The sequence below is a fragment of the Bufo gargarizans genome, chromosome 1, assembly GCF_014858855.1.
Source record: "Bufo gargarizans isolate SCDJY-AF-19 chromosome 1, ASM1485885v1, whole genome shotgun sequence".
Taxonomy (NCBI): domain Eukaryota; kingdom Metazoa; phylum Chordata; class Amphibia; order Anura; family Bufonidae; genus Bufo; species Bufo gargarizans.
The window spans coordinates 253,815,078-253,831,941 of record NC_058080.1 but is presented as its reverse complement, the minus strand read 5'-3'; the positions used below and the strand labels follow the sequence as shown (position 1 = coordinate 253,831,941).

At 42.6% G+C, this 16,864-nt stretch overlaps 1 protein-coding gene across 1 annotated transcript in view; it reads left to right on the top strand.

Annotated features, from left to right (window-relative positions):
• TACR3 (tachykinin receptor 3) overlaps nucleotides 1-16,864 on the top strand; it is a 244,670-nt gene that overhangs the window by 115,282 nt on the left and 112,524 nt on the right. The window contains exon 3 of the mRNA XM_044276714.1: nucleotides 4,967-5,117. Within this exon, the coding sequence (XP_044132649.1) occupies nucleotides 4,967-5,117 (151 nt within the window). The remainder of the gene's footprint in view (nucleotides 1-4,966; nucleotides 5,118-16,864) is intronic.

Below are 16,864 nucleotides of genomic sequence, written 5' to 3'. Positions count from 1 at the left end.
AGCACGCACGGGTCAGTCACACTACGGAACAGCACCACTTCACCACCAATGACTGGGCCTCCATGCGAGACCTGTGTACCCTGTTGCACTGTTTCGAGTACTCCACCAACATGGCCAGTGGCGTTGACACCGTTATCAGCGTTACAATACCACTTCTATGTCTCTTTGAGAAAACACTTAGGGCGATGATGGAAGAGGAGGTGGCCCAGGAGGAGGAGGAGATAGAGGGGTCATTTTTAGCACTTTCAGGCCAGTCTCTTAGAAGTGACTCAGAGGGAGGTTTTTTGCAACAGCAGAGGCCAGGTAAAAATGTGGCCAGCCAGGGCCCACTACTGGAGGACGAGGAGGACGAGGATGAGGAGGAGGTGGAGGAGGATGAGGATGAAGCATGGTCACAGCGGAGTGGCACCCAACGCAGCTCGGGCCCATCACTGGTGCGTGGCTGGGGGGAAACGCAGGACGATGACGATATGCCTCCCACAGAGGACAGCTTGTCCTTACCCCTGGGCAGCCTGGCACACATGAGCGACTACATGCTGCAGTGCCTGCGCAACGACAGCAGAGTTGCCCACATTTTAATGTGTGCGGACTACTGGGTTGCCACCCTGCTGGATCCACGGTACAAAGACAATGTGCCCACCTTACTTCCTGCACTGGAGCGTGATAGGAAGATGCGCGAGTACAAGCGCACGTTGGTAGACGCGCTACTGAGAGCATTCCCAAATGTCACAGGGGAACAAGTGGAAGCCCAAGGCCAAGGCAGAGAAGGAGCAAGAGGTCGCCAAGGCAGCTGTGTCACGGCCAGCTCCTCTGAGGGCAGGGTTAGCATGGCAGAGATGTGGAAAACTTTTGTCAACACGCCACAGCTAACTGCACCACCACCTGATATGCAACGTGTTAGCAGGAGGCAACATTTCACTAACATGGTGGAACAGTACGTGTGCACACCCCTCCACCAACTGACTGATGGTTTGGCCCCATTCAACTTCTGGGTCTCTAAATTGTCCACGTGGCCAGAGCTAGCCTTTTATGCCTTGGAGGTGCTGGCCTGCCCGGCGGCCAGCGTTTTGTCTGAATGTGTATTCAGCGCGGCAGGGGGCGTCATTACAGACAAACGCAGCCGCTTGTCTACAGTCAATGTGGACAAGCTGACGTTCATAAAAATGAACCAGGCATGGATCCCACAGGACCTGTCCATCCCTTGTGCAGATTAGACATTAACTACCTCCCCTTAACCATATATTATTGTACTCCAGGGCACTTCCTCATTCAATCCTATTTTTATTTTCATTTTACCATTATACTGTGAGGCAACCCAAAGTTGAATGAACCTCTCCTCTGTCTGGGTGCCGGGGCCTAAATATATGACAATGGACTGTTCCAATGTTGGGTGACGTGAAGCATGATTCTCTGCTATGACATGCAGACTGATTCTCTGCTGACATGAAGCCAGATTCTCTGTTATGGGACCTCTCTCCTCTGCCTGGGTGCCTGGGCCTAAATATATGACAATGGACTGTTACAGTGGTGGCTGACGTGAAGCCTGATTCTCTGCTATGACATCCAGACTGATTCTCTGCTGACATGAAGCCAGATTCTCTGTTACAGGACCTCTCTCCTCTGCCTGGGTGCCTGGGCCTAAATATATGACAATGGACTGTTACAGTGGTGGCTGACGTGAAGCCTGATTCTCTGCTATGACATGCAGACTGATTCTCTGCTGACATGAAGCCAGATTCTCTGTTACGGGACCTCTCCCCTCTGCCTGGGTGCCTGGGCCTAAATATATGACAATGGACTGTTACAGTGGTGGGTGACGTGAAGCATGATTCTCTGCTATGATATGAAGACTGATTCTCTGGTGACATGAAGCCAGATTCTCTGTTACGGGACCTCTCTCCTCTGCCTGGGTGCCGGGGCCTAAATATCTGACAATGGACTGTTCCAGTGTTGGGTGACGTAAAGCATGATTCTCTGCTATGACATGAAGACTGATTCTCTGCTGACATGAAGCCAGATTCTCTGTTACGGGACCTCTCTCCTCTGCCTGGGTGCCGGGGCCTAAATTTATGACAATGGACTGTTACAGTGCTGGGTGACGTGAAGCATGATTCTCTGCTATGATATGAAGACTGATTCTCTGCTGACATGAAGCCAGATTCTCGGTTACGGGACCTCTCTCCTCTGCCTGGGTGCCGGGGCCTAAATTTATGACAATGGACTGTTACAGTGCTGGGTGGCGTGAAGCCAGATTCTCTGCTATTGGACCTCTCTCCAATTGATATTGGTTAATTTTTATTTATTTTATTTTTATTTTTATTAATTTCCCTATCCACATTTGTTTGCAGGGGATTTACCTACATGTTGCTGCCTTTTGCAGCCCTCTAGCCCTTTCCTGGGCTGTTTTACAGCCTTTTTAGTGCCGAAAAGTTCGGGTCCCCATTAACTTAGATGGGGTTCGGGTTCGGGACGAAGTTCGGATCGGGTTCGGATCCCGAACCCGAACATTTCCGGGAAGTTCAGCCGAACTTCTCGAACCCGAACATCCAGGTGTTCACTCAACTCTAATTGTAAGCTCTTGTGAGCAGAGTGCTCACTCCTCTTGATTTGATTGTTGTTTTAATTGTTTTGTACATGAAACATCTGATTGTAAAGCACTGTGGAATATGTTGGCACTATGTAAATAAAGATTATTATTATAATTGATGTTGAATTTCAATATTACGGAGGGATTGTTTAAAGGGCTGTTATTGCTCAAAGTGTGTCTTTCAAGAGTGTACATTTTGAAAACATCTGTAAATGGAATAAAGGGTTTGGGGTGGCCCCAAAGCTACTCTGGGTCCCCAGACGCCACTGAGGTGTTACCACATGTTGCTGCATGGTTTACCTCAATGGAAATTAAGTCTGGAGAGTCCGGGTCTGCAGTATACCAGTGTGCTTCTTTACTGGAAGAATTTAGATGCAAAACAATGCAAGTGAGGTATAGGGCTGGCTTATCCAGTCTCCTCCCTGGCAAATGAAAGGTTTCATACTGAGGAAAAGCCTTATCTAGCTGCCCCCTCTCTCTCTCTCAGAAGGCTGGTACCCTGGACAAAGGCTGGAGGACCTGGTCCATTGGACACAGTGCTGGTGACCCATTGTCTGTGGCTCAGCATCCCCATCTCAGTGTCTTCTTCTGGTCATTCATGCAGTCGCATTAGTCTCTTCCTTTAAGCACTGATCCCTTAATAAAGCCCTATAGCTGGCAGTGTATCGCCGAAGTTATGAAGAAGCACCAGTCTCTTAATAACTTTGGTGGCTCCTTCGCCACTACAAAAGGTAATACAGCTTCCTAGCTGTCTTACATTTATACCTTTTTCTAGGCAAGAAACAGATGTAGAAAATGGGAAATGAGATGGGCCAACCGGCCCATCCCCTTCCCCGCCCACACCATGCCCACTTATTTAGACCTGGCGCGAGTAGGGAAAAGTCACAGATTGGGTCAAATGCCTTCTCCGCATCCAAGATAGGAGCAGAGAATTTCAGATGCATACAGTAAATAAAGTCTATGAAGCGTCTAGCGCTTTTCAGTGTTTGCCTCAATTTGACAATACCCATTTGATATTTATTTATGAAGCTTGGGATAATCCTAGACCAGTGATGGTGAACCTTTTACAGACCGAGTGCCCAAACTGCAACCCAAAACCCACTTAGCACCCACTTACCCCCAGCAATTTAACCTGTCCAATATAGTATATCTTCCATGTACTTTATCATTTAGCTATAATAACCTGCCTACATTCAATGTGATGCCTGTGCTATTGATGAATGGCAGGAGAAAGCATATTGGTACACCATAGACTTTTTCCAGGGTGTTGATGCCCACAGAGAGGGCTCTGAGTGCCACTTCTGGCACCCATGCCATAGGTTCGCCACCACTGTCTTAGACAGTCTGTTTGTGAAGCGCTATAGGGATGGTGGTTAAGAGGGAAATAGGCCTAAGTTGTTCAGGTGGTCAGAAGGTCTTCCTGGTTTGGGAAGGGCTACAATGATTGCTTCATTTGGAAAAATACCAAAGTCAATGATAGGATAAAATGTTGAGCAGAGGGTATGGGATAAGATATGGAGAATTGTTTTAAAATATTTGTTTGTCAGTCCATCTGGGCCAGGAGATTTGTTATTTTTTATTTTTTTTATTTCTGAGATAATCTGAGAGATTTCCAAGAGGTCAAGGCATATTTAAACTAGAGATCTGAATGCCAGATAGCTTAGGTAAAGAAATTTGGGAAGGAAAATTATTAATAAGACCTGTGGTCGGTTGGCAAATGGCTTTAGCTTGGTGTGGGTTACATAATGTAGCATAGTATGAAGCAAATGAGTTGGCTATATCACTGGGATTAAATATTTTAGCATTATTGCTCTCATACACAAACTGTAGCTTTTATTTGGAAGCTCTAATCTTGTTAGATAGGATTGCATCTGCTATGTTTCCCAGTCAATAAAATTGGGCCTTAGATTTTCTTAGTTTATGTTGGTATATTTGAGAGAGCTTAAATCTTAAAACATATCAGTGGAGTTCAAGTGTACGTATTTCAAAGCGCTATAGGCACCTGAACTTTAGGTGCCTATTTTGAAAGTAAGTAAAACAGGAAAAATATATAAAGTATATAAAAAAAATATTACTGTATACTTATGTAATTTAGAATATGTTTTAATAAAATGACTTTAAAGTTTAGGTACCCTTAAGGAGTTAATACTGCTGATGGAGATGAGGCACTTGGAAAACATAGCAATGCCAACATGACAATAAACTAGGTGTTTGTATAGAATATAATCAAGTTATGTTTGATTGTTCTGGGTCAAATCCATTTTTTCTTGACACACTAGAATTTTATAATCTGTAACAATTATTTGTGTCTTAAAAGCTGAACCAATCCTTTTATTTTGAACCTTTAAGTTATCAAAAATAATATTTTCTTAATTGCAGGTACCAAATAATTGTGGTTCTGTTTGTATATTGCTTCCCATTATTGGTCATGGGCATAACATACACAATTGTTGGAATAACACTGTGGGGAGGAGAAATACCTGGAGACACATCTGACAAATACCATGAACAGCTTAGGGCAAAAAGAAAGGTAATGTGTGGTTTACTTCTTTTCTATTTTATTTGTGCTTGCTGCTGCTGCAAAAAAGCTATTTATATTACTGAGAAATTACCGTATGTTGATGTATTACTTGTAGCATGCTTCAGATATTTTATTTTGTTGCCTTGTGTAAATAAACATAAGACATAAGACAGTGGTTAATGCTGTGTATCTGAAGGCTTCAGACTGTAATAAATGAAGCATCAGGTTGAATCCCTAAAGCTCAGCTTTTCCTTTGCTTTCCAAATGAAACATTGTAATTCATTGCAATAAGCACTTTTCTCTTGATTCATGTTTAAAATGTTTTATGGCAATTGTCCAGCCTTTGGCTAAATGTCTGTATACTCATTCTCCATTTTAATTTCTGTTTACCTGCCTGTTTCACTTCAAAGGAATTCTGTCAAATACAATAGTGCAAAGGCGAGGATGGAAGTTAGAGGGCCTCAACTCCTTTTCAGCATCAAAAGAACTGGGAACCTACCGAATAAAAGGGGTTTAAAGCCACTACTAATTGATGACTTATCCTTAAGATAGACCATCAGTAGCTGATTAACAGGATTCAGACACCACGCACCTCCATTGATCAACTGTTTGGGTATAGTTTTGTCTCTAGAACTTGGTGTCAGAACTACACAGCTCTGTTACCTGTATAGTGGACAGAGACATCACTGCATTGCTTCTCCTATTCACTTCAATGATAGTAGAACTACAGTAACAAGTTCCCTGCACTACAAGGTCGACAGTGCTATGTAGTTCTAGCACTGACTTCCAGCAGTGGAGCTACACCATAACAGCTGATTGGTGGGGTTATGTGGTTTGGACCCCATCCAATCAGCTAGTGATGGCCTATCCTCAGGACAGGCCATCATTTTGTAAAAGCTGGACAACCCCTTTAAATTTGGCTGTATGCACCAAATCAGAAATCAGAAGAGTAGTCAAGACACAGTCCCATCCCATAACTGTATTGAACATAGCAGGGGTTTACCGAAACCTGCTGTCTGTTTTGTTGACATGGAGGACATGATTGCAGGATGATGACATGATGGCTGAACTTAGTTTATGATTAGTCACCTCTACAGACCACATTATTTTTTTAAGGAAAGCAAATGTTTAGCAAGAAAGGTTGTCAAATAATCAGCAGATAATACAGGTCCTGATGCTTTCTGGATTGTGGGGCTATTGTCTTGCTGTCAGGATTTCCAATACAGCAGCTTTAATGAAAGCTACATACTGCTTATTGGTTTACTCCTGGGAATATCTTTCATTAATGGTGCTGTCTTAGATATTCTGACAGCTGTCACAATGCCACATGGATTTTAGACCTCAGGAAAGCACCAAGACTCCCTAGTTAGAACAGCACAAAAAAAGTTTTGGTAAAGGTGCCCTTTACAGATTTCCCCTCTGAATTTTAAATGCAAGTCTACCTCTTGGGGAAAGTACATGAATATATTAGGAGATTTGCTGAATAACATTTCCAAGGGTAGATTTACAGTCTGAAACACTCAGCCTTTGGAATTCTTCTAATTACACAACTTTGAAGATATTTAAGTTTGCCAACTGTTGCCCTCTTGATTCATCATCGCACAACACACTGCAAAACCTGTAATCCCTTTTACCTTTAATCTAAAATGTTGTGTTCTAAAGCTACTTTCACACTAGCGTTTTCAATTCCACTATTAAGATCCATCATAGGATCTCAAAAGCGGAAGAAAACGCTTCAGTTTTGTCCCCATTCATTGTCAATGGGGACAAAACTGAACAAAACTGAATGCTCCGAAATGCATTCCGTTTCATTTGGTTGTGCTTCCATAGCGGACAGAATAACGCTGCAAGCAGCATTTTCTGTCCGCGATGTGGTGTGGAGCAAGACGGAACCGTCCTGGCACACAATGTAGGTCAATGGGGATGGATCTGTTGTCTCTGACACAATAGAAAACAGATTCGTCCCCCATTGACTTTCAATGGTGTTCATGACAGATCCGTCATGGTTAGAGATAAATACATTTTTTAAAAATTTGATTCACCGGTTCGGCAAATTTTGGGGAAAAAAATTGGTTTGATCCAAATTTATTTGCGGCAAATTTAGTGAAAAAAGCTATTTTCTGGCTGCAGAGAGCCTTTATAGTGGTGTAGAACACTGTGCCTTGTAGTAACACACATAGGGAGTCTGCTGTGGTAGTGAAATAATACTGTGAGTCAGTATGACATGCAGATGACAGGAGTCACACTTAGAATCACTGCACACTTCACTTATTTGGGCAGTCACAGAGCCAAAACTGACCAAATAACTCAAGTGTGAACCTAACAGGTCGATGTTAGCGCCAAGAAGAAACACACTCCACTGTCATCAGCTGATTCCACATAGATGTCTACAGACCCTGTTCTATTAACCCTTTAAACCCCGGGCCAGTTTTCACCTTCCTGCCCAGGCCATTTTTTGCAAATCTGACATGTGTCACTTTATGTGGTAATAACTTTTGTTTATCCAAGCCATTTGTTTATCCAAGCCATTCTAAGATTGTTTTCTCGTGACACATTGTACTTCAGGATAGTCATAAATTTGAGTCAATATATTTCACCTTTATTTATGAAAAAAAAACTAATTTACCCAAAAAAATTTAAATTTCAATTTCTCTGCTTTTATAATAGAGTGATAACTTATAAAATATTTATTACTTAACATTCCCCATATGTCTACTTTATGTTGGCATCATTTAGAATGTTAGAAGGATTAGAGTTTTAGAAGCAATTCTTCAAATTTTTACGAAAATTTCCAAAACCCACTTTTTAACCCCTTAAGGACGGGCTAATTTTCACCTTAAGGACAAAGCAATTTTTTGCAAATCTGACCAGTGTCACCAGTGTTTATGTGTCAATAACTTTAAAACACTTTTACTTATCCAGGCCATTCTGAGATTGTTTTTTCATCACATATTGTACTTCATGATAATGGTAAAATGGAGTAAAAAAAATGTATTTTTATTTATAAAAAAATTCCAAATGTACCAAAAATTTTACTAGTTATTAATTTACATTCCCCATATTTCTACTTAATGTTTGGATCATTTTGTGAATGCCATTTTATTTTTTGGGGACGTTAGAAGGCTTAGAAGTTTAGAAGCAAATCTTGAAATTTTTCAGAAAATTTCTAAAACCCACTTTTTCAGGACCAGTTCAGGTCTGAAGTCACTTTGCGAGGCTTACATGATAGAAACCACCCAAAAATGATCCCATTTTAGAAACTACACCCATCAAGGTATACAAAACTGATTTTATAAACTTTTTTTTAACCCTTAGGTGTTACAAAAGAATTAATGGAATATAGAGATAGCATAAATCAATATTTATGGCCCTGATTCTGTAGTTTACAGAAACACCCCATATGTGGTTGTAAACTGCTGTACGGGCACACGGCAGGGCGCAGAAGGAAAGAAATGCCATTCGGTTTTTGGAAGGCAAATTTTGCTGGACTGGTAGTAACTTCAAAAAAGTGACCCTATTTTCGAAACTACAGGATAGGGTGGCAGTTTTGTTGGTACTATTTTAGGGTACATATGATTTTTGGTTGCTCTATATTACACTTTTTGTGAGGCAAGGTAACAAGAAATAGCTGTTTTGGCACTGTTTTGATTTTTTGTTATTTACAACATTCATCTGACAGGTTAGATCATGTGGCATTTTTATAGAGCAGGTTGTGGTTAAATGGCTGACATCTGTGAGCACGGATGTCAGCCATTTCAAGCAGAGTGTCAGTAATGTGCTGACACTCTGCTAACTACTGGGCAGGCGGATGATTTTGCAGAGTGTCAGTATGTGTTTGTTTCAGTTTTACATAATAAAGCATTTTTGAAACAAAAGTATTTTCTGAGCGCCATATTTATTGATTTTTTCGTCTTGTGCAGGGGCTTGTTTTTTGCATGAGGAGTTGGCGTTTTTATTGGTACTATTTTGTGTATATTTTTATCATTCATTATTACACTTTATGGGGTAAGGTGACCGAAAAATTGGTAATTTTGGCACAGTTAATTTTTTTTAAATGGTGTTTATCAGATGGCGTGGATCGTGTGATATATTTATAGAGCCAGTTGTTACGGATGCAGCGATACCTAATATGTGGTTTTTTTTGGTTTTTTTTATTGTAAAATCAGGGGAAAAGGGGCGTTTTTCTTATTTTTTATTAAAAACACTCTTTTTTACATTTTTTTAACTTTATTTCTGACTTTAACTTTTGGCGGTCTGATCCCCTCTGCAATGTATCCCAACACATCTGAATTGTAATGCATTGCCTGTTAGTATACTACACAGAGCAATACACTAACAGGTTGCCTAGGAGACCCAGCCTGAGGCTGGATCTCCTGGGCACCCGTAGAAGGAAGGTCCCGTTGCCATGCAAGGCATTGGGAAGCCTCTGCACCGCATCGGGCTGCCTTCTCACCCATCGGGTCCCCGCCACAGCAGCGCGGGGACCCGATAGGCTCCCTCACCCCCAGCAAACCCCTTCTATGTCGCGGACAGCGCTGACCGCGGCATAGAAACGGTTAATGCACCAAAATTGGTCCCCTGCAGCTGATCGGGTGGGCGCAGGGTGGGCGTAATAGTACAGCGCTGTGCGGCAAGTCACGTCCCGCTGCGGCGTATTATTACCGTACTGGTCTGGAAAGGGGTTAAATGCTTATACAAGTAGAGCCCCCGACAGAGTAGAGAGGGTGTCAGCAGTAAGTTTGTGTCAACATCACTGATTATTTTGCCCTTCCTCTGATCCGTCACAACAATAACTCACAAAAACGGCTCCTGTCTATGGAGCATACACCTTCACTTGGTCAACATTTGGTCAATAATCCAAAAGTATTGCTAATGCCAACAAAAAAAACAGGAGTGGATCCAAAACAGAGATGAAATGTTAATGGAATACTTACATGTCTTCTGTGTTTTGTACACACTCCTGTTTTTGACAGATCAGAAGATGAGTTAAATAAATAACAATGTCAGCCAAGCTAAACAGGCTAAATATTAGCCCAGTCATGAATTGTGGAGGGTGGGAACAGCATGAGAAGTCCACAGAGTGGCCCTATAACATAGTGGTGAGGTGGCAGCAGCATCAGGAGGCCACAGAGTGGCACAAGGACAGACTCTGGAGGTGGTGGCAGCATGAGGAGACCACAGAATGGCCCAATGACAGATTCTGAATGTGGTGGCAGCATCAGGAAGCCACAGAGTGACACAATGACAAAGTGAGGAAGTGGCAGCAGCATAAGGAGTAGTGATGAGCGGCAGGGGTAATATTCGAATTCGCGATATTTCGCGAATATTTGGGCGAATATTCGCCATATATTCGAGAATTCGCGAATTCATAATCTCCAGGCATTATTTTCTTGATTATGAAAATTTGCATAACATTTGCATACAAATTTGCATGAACTGGTATTTTCACAAAAATCGAATATTCGCAATTACGAATATATTTTGCGAAACTCTAAATATTCGCGAATTCTCGAAGTGCCGATATTCGCGATTAAAATTCGCAATTCGAATATTCGTGATCAACACTAATAAGGAGGCCACAGAGTGGCACAAAAACATAGTGGTGAGGTGAAAGCAGCATGAGGAGACCACAGAGAGGCCCAATGACAGAGTCTGGAGGTGGCAGCAGCATGAGGAGACCACAGAGTGGCAAGGTGACATAGTGTGGAGGTGGGTGGCAATACCAGTACCCGATGAAGATGGTGGGTGAGAAGGAGCACTTGGCATAAGATGTGTGGCATCAGGCACATGGCAGCATCAGAAAAGCAGCTGAGGCAGGTAGCCAGAAGAAATCGGTCTCTTTTGTCAAAGTTGAGGAGGGTACTCCTGAGTGTCTGATACTGCCCTATGTATATTCCTGGGGGCCACTTCTGGGTTCCGATTGAAAGCCCTGCCTGGACTTAACAAATGTAATCTAAATAGAAACTGTTGGATTGAATGGATCCCGCGCTGTAAAAAGAGAGACACTTCATTTGGACACTACAAAAGAGACATTCTAATATAAGAACCCTGTATAGTGCAATCTATATATGCAGCGTTCTCAACTGCAATATTAGCTGCCAGTTGCCTTCAGGTTCCCGGTGATGATTGTAAGTAGGATGCATGTACAGTCCCCAAATCCTTTTTTACTCTACTTTCTTTTTTTCCTCTCCTGCGTGCGGGGAAGCCGATGAAAGTAAATCCAAGAACGGTTCTTGTGTGACGTCACACCTGTAGGTACGGGTGCCTTCAGGGGAAAAAAAAAAAAACGCGTTTTGAAACACTCGTGTTTCTTTGTCTGGTATGGTAAGTATGTTAATTCTCCTCCTTATGTTGGTATTCTATTCCCATGGTTACTTGTACACAGAGCAGAGGCTGATCTTTAACCCATTAATTGCCATACTTGTTATTATAACTTTCTCTTATAAGAATAAGCTATATGAGGATATCACAATACATATTTAAATGATTGTTTTTATCTTTAAATAGATCATTTGTACATGTCTAGTAAAAGGCAAATAATTTGATTTCTTTATTTAAACACCTCGGTGCCAAGCTGTTCAGTCTGTATATCCATTGACTTTCACAACGGGACATTCTCATGTCCATTTTTACTATTTCGATGCCTCCAAATAATTAGCCCTCAAAGCTGCCCCCATGATGTTCTTCATAATGGCGGGATAGAGGATGGCCGTCATATTTTTTCTGTGTGTTTTTAACCACCTCAGCCCCTCTAGCTTAAACCCTCTTAATGACCAGACCACTTTTTACAATTCTGCACTACACTAGTTTCACGGTTTATTGCTCTGTCATACAACTTACCACCCAAATGAATTTTACCTCCTTTTCTTCTCACTAATAGAGCTTTCATTTGGTGGTATTTCATTGCTGCTGACATTCCTACTTTTTTTATATTAACCGAAAATGAGCAAAATGTTTGCAAAAAAATGACATTTTTCACTTTCTGTTGTAAAATTTTTCAAATAAAACTACATTTTTATATACATTTTTCTCTAAATGTATTGTTCTACATGTCATTGATAAAAAAAATGCAATAAGTGTATATTTATTAATTTGGGTAAAAGTTATAGCGTTTACAAACTATGGTGCAAAAATTTTTTATTTACGCACTTTGACTTTCTGAGCACCTGTCATGTTTCCTGAGGTTCTACAATGCCCAAACAGTAGAAACACCCCACAAATGACCCCATTTCGGAAAGTAGACACTCTAAGGTATTCGCTGATGGGCATAGTGAGTTCATGGAAGTTTTTATTTTTTGAGTTAGCGGAAATTGAATTTTTTTTTTCTTACAAAGTCTCATATTCTACTAACTTGTGACAAAAAGTAAAATTTTACATGAACTCACTATACCCCTCACGGAATACCTTGGGGTGTCTTCTTTCTAAAATGAGGTCACTTGTGGGGTATTTATACTGCCCTTGCATTTTAGGGGCCCTAAAGTGTGAGAAGTAGTTTGGAATCCAAATGCGCAAAAATGCCCTGTGAAATCCTAAAAGTACTCATTGGAATTTGGGCCCCTTTGCGCACCTAGGCTGCAAAAAAGTGTCACACATGTGGTATCACCGTACTCAGAAGAAGTAGGGCAATGTTTTTTGGGGTGTATTTTTACATATACCCATGCTGGGTGAGATAAATATCTCTGTAAAAGACAACTTTTCCCATTTTTTTTATACAAAGTTGTCATTTTACAGAGATATTTCTCTCACCCAGCATGGGTATATGTAAAAATACACCCCAAAACACATTGCTCTACTTCTCCTGAGTACGTCGATACCACATGTGTGACACTTTTTTGCAGCCTAGATGCACAAAGGGCCCCAAATTCCATGAGTATCTTTAGGATTTCACAGGGCATTTTTTACGCATTTGGATTCCAAACTACTTCTCACGCTTTAGGGCCCATAAAATGCCAGGGCAGTATAAATACCCCACAAGTGACCCCATTTTAGAAAGAAGACACACCAAGGTATTCCGTAAGGGGCATGGCGAGTTCCTAGAATATATATTTTTTTTGCCACAAGTTAGCGGAAAATGATTTTTATAATTTTTTTCTTACAAAGTCTCATATTCCACTAACTTGTGACAAAAAATAACATTTTACATGAACTCGCCTTACCCCTCACGAAATACCTTGGGGTGTCTTCTTTCCAAAATGGGGTCACTTGTGGGGTATTTATACTGCCCTGGAATTTTAGGGGACCTAAAGCGTGAGAAGTAGTTTGGAATGCAAATGCGTAAAAAAAAAAAATGCCCTGTGAAATCCTAAAGGTACTCATTGGAATTTGGGCCCCTTTGCGCACCTAGCCTGCAAAAAAGTGTCACACATGTGGTATCGCCGTACTCATAAGAAGTAGGGCAATGTATTTTGGGGTATATATTTACATATAGCCATGCAGGGTGAGAGAAATATCTCTGTAAAAGACAACTTTTCCCATTTTTTTTATACAAAGTTGTCATTTTACAGAGATATTTCTCTCACCCAGCATGGGTATATGTAAAAATACACCCCAAAACACATTGTTCTACTTCTCCTGAGTACGGCGATACCACATGTGTGACACTTTTTTGCAGCCTAGGTGCGCAAAGGGGCCCAAATTCCAATGAGTACCTTTTAAGAGGGCATTTTTAGACATTTGGATTCCAGACTTCTTCTCGCGCTTTAGGGCCCCTAAAATGCCAGGGCAGTATAAATACCCCACAAGTGACCCGATTTTGGAAAGAAGACAACCCAAGGTATTCCATGAGGGGCATGGTGAGTTCATAAAAGTAGTTTTTTTTGTTGGCACAAGTTAGCGGAAATTGATTTTTTTTTTAGTTTTTTCTCACAAAGTCTCCCTTTCCGCTAATTTGTGACAAAAAGTTCAGTCTTTCATGGACTCAATATGCCCCTCAGCAAATACCTTGGGGTGTCTTCTTTCCAAAATGGGGTCATTTGTAGGGTGTTTGTACTGCCCTGGCATTTGAGGGTTTCTGCAATCATTACATGTATGGCCAGCATTAGGAGTTTCTGCTATTCTCCTTATATTGAGCATACGGGTAATGAGATTTTTTTTTCCGTTCAGCCTCTAGGCTGAAAGAAAAAATGAACGGCACAGATTTCTTCATTCACATCGATCAATGTGGATGAAAAAATCTCTGCCAAAAAATTTGCAAAAAATAAATAAAAGAGGGGAAAGGACATAGGAGCTCCGCCCAACATCCAAACCCACTCAGCCAGTATGCCCTGGCAAACCCCAGATTTCTCCATTCACATAATTCAATGTGGATGAATAAATAATTGATGGAATATATATATTTTTTTATATATACAAAGTGTTTGCCAAAGCATATGACAACCGCCCCTCACCTCATAAGCCTCGGCAAACGTATCTTTTTTACTGCAGAGGAGAAATCTCGTCTTGCAGCGCCGCATACACCGACTTTTGTGTAATCTGACAGCAGCGCAATGCTTCTGTCAGAATGCACATCAGTGCTGCAGCTGGTTGATCGCTTGGTCCACCTAGAAGGTAACAAAAAAAAAAAAAAGCGAAGTACAGGAAGCCGCTGCGATTGATAAAAAATATCAAAACAGATTTTTTTTATCGCCGCAGCTCTTGTGTAGTGATTGTGCAGTGATAAAAAATAAATAAAAATTTTGTCACTGCGGCGGGGCGGGCGTGGGTGAACGCACGTGTGGGCGACCGATCAGGCCTGATCGGGCAAACACTGCATTTTGTGTGGAGGGCGAGCTAAGGGTACTTTCACACTTGCGGCAGGACGGATCCAACAGGCTGTACACCATGTTCACCATGTCGGATCCGTCCTGCGGCTATTTCGCCGTGCCGCCGGACCGCCGCTCCGTCTCCATTGACTATAATGCGGATGGGGCGGAGCTCTGGCGCAGCACGGCGGTGCACGGCGAAAGCCGCCGGACTAAAAAGCCTGACATGCAGTAATTTTAGTCTGGCGGCCTTTTGCCATGCACCGCCGTGCTGCGCCGGAGCTCCGCCCCCGTCCCCATTATAGTCAATGGGGACGGAGTGGCGGCACGGCGGCACGGCGAAATAGCCGCAGGATGGACCCGACATGGTGAACAGCCTGTCGGATCCGTCCTTCCGCAAGTGTGAAAGTACCCTAAGGTGACACTAATACTATTATAGATCTGACTGTGATCAGTTCTGATCACTTACAGATACTATAAAGTACCAATGCTGATTAGCGATTCGCTGTGATACGCTAATCAGCGAGTCAGTGACTGCAGTGCGGTGGGCTGGGCGCTAACTGAAGCTAACTACCTACCAAAGGGGCCTAAACTAACCTAAACCTAACAGTCAATACTTGTGAGAAAAAAAAGTGACAGTTTACACTGATCACTTTTTTCCCTTTCACTAGTGATTGACAGGGGTGATCAAGGGGTTAATTGGGGTGATGGGGGGGTGATCTGGGGCTAAATATGTAGTGCTTGGTGTACTCACTGTGATCTGTGCTCTCTGCTAGGACCAAGCAGAGAGCACAGAAGTAGAGTTGAGCGAACACCTGGATGTTCGGGTTCGAGAAGTTCGGCCGAACATCCCGGAAATGTTCGGGTTCGGGATCCGAACCCGATCCGAACTTCGTCCCGAACCCGAACCCCATTGAAGTCAATGGGGACCCGAACTTTTCGGCACTAAAAAGGCTGTAAAACAGCCCAGGAAAGAGCTAGAGGGCTGCAAAAGGCAGCAACATGTAGGTAAATCCCCTGCAAACAAATGTGGATAGGGAAATGAATTAAAATAAAAATTAAATAAATAAAAATTAACCAAAATCAATTGGAGAGAGGTTCCATAGCAGAGAATCTGGCTTCCCGTCACCCACCACTGGAACAGTCCATTCTCAGATATTTAGGCCCCGGCACCCAGGCAGAGGAGAGAGGTCCCGTAACAGAGAATCTGTCTTCATGTCAGCAGAGAATTAGTCTGCATGTCATAGCAGAGAATGAGGCTTCACGTCAGCCACCACTGCAACAGTCCATTGGCATATATTTAGGCCCAGCACACACACAGGCAGAGGAGAGAGGTCCCGTAACAGAGAATCTGGCTTCATGTCAGCAGAGAATCAGTCTGCATGTCATAGCAGAGAATGAGGCTTCACGTCAGCCACCACTGCAACAGTCCATTGGCATATATTTAGGCCCAGCACACACACAGGCAGAGGAGAGAGGTCCCGTAACAGAGGATCTGGCTTCATGTCAGCAGAGAATCAGTCTGCATGTCATAGCAGAGAATCAGGCTTCACGTCAGCCACCACTGCAACAGTCCATTGTCATAAATTTAGGCCCAGCACCCAGGCAGAGGAGAGAGGTCCCGTAACAGACAATCTGGCTTCATGTCAGCAGAGAATCAGTCTGCATGTCATAGCAGAGAATCAGGCTTCACGTCAGCCACCACTGCAACAGTCCATTGGCATATATTTAGGCCCAGCACACACACAGGCAGAGGAGAGAGGTCCCGTAACAGAGAATCTGGCTTCATGTCAGCAGAGAATCAGTCTGCATGTCATAGCAGAGAATGAGGCTTCACGTCACCCACCACTGCAACAGTCCATTGGCATATATTTAGGCCTAGCACACAGGCAGAGCAGAGAGGTCCCGTAACAGACAATCTGGCTTCATGTCAGCAGAGAATCAGTCTGCATGTCATAGCAGAGAATCAGGCTTCACGTCAGCCACCACTGCAACAGTCCATTGGCATATATTTAG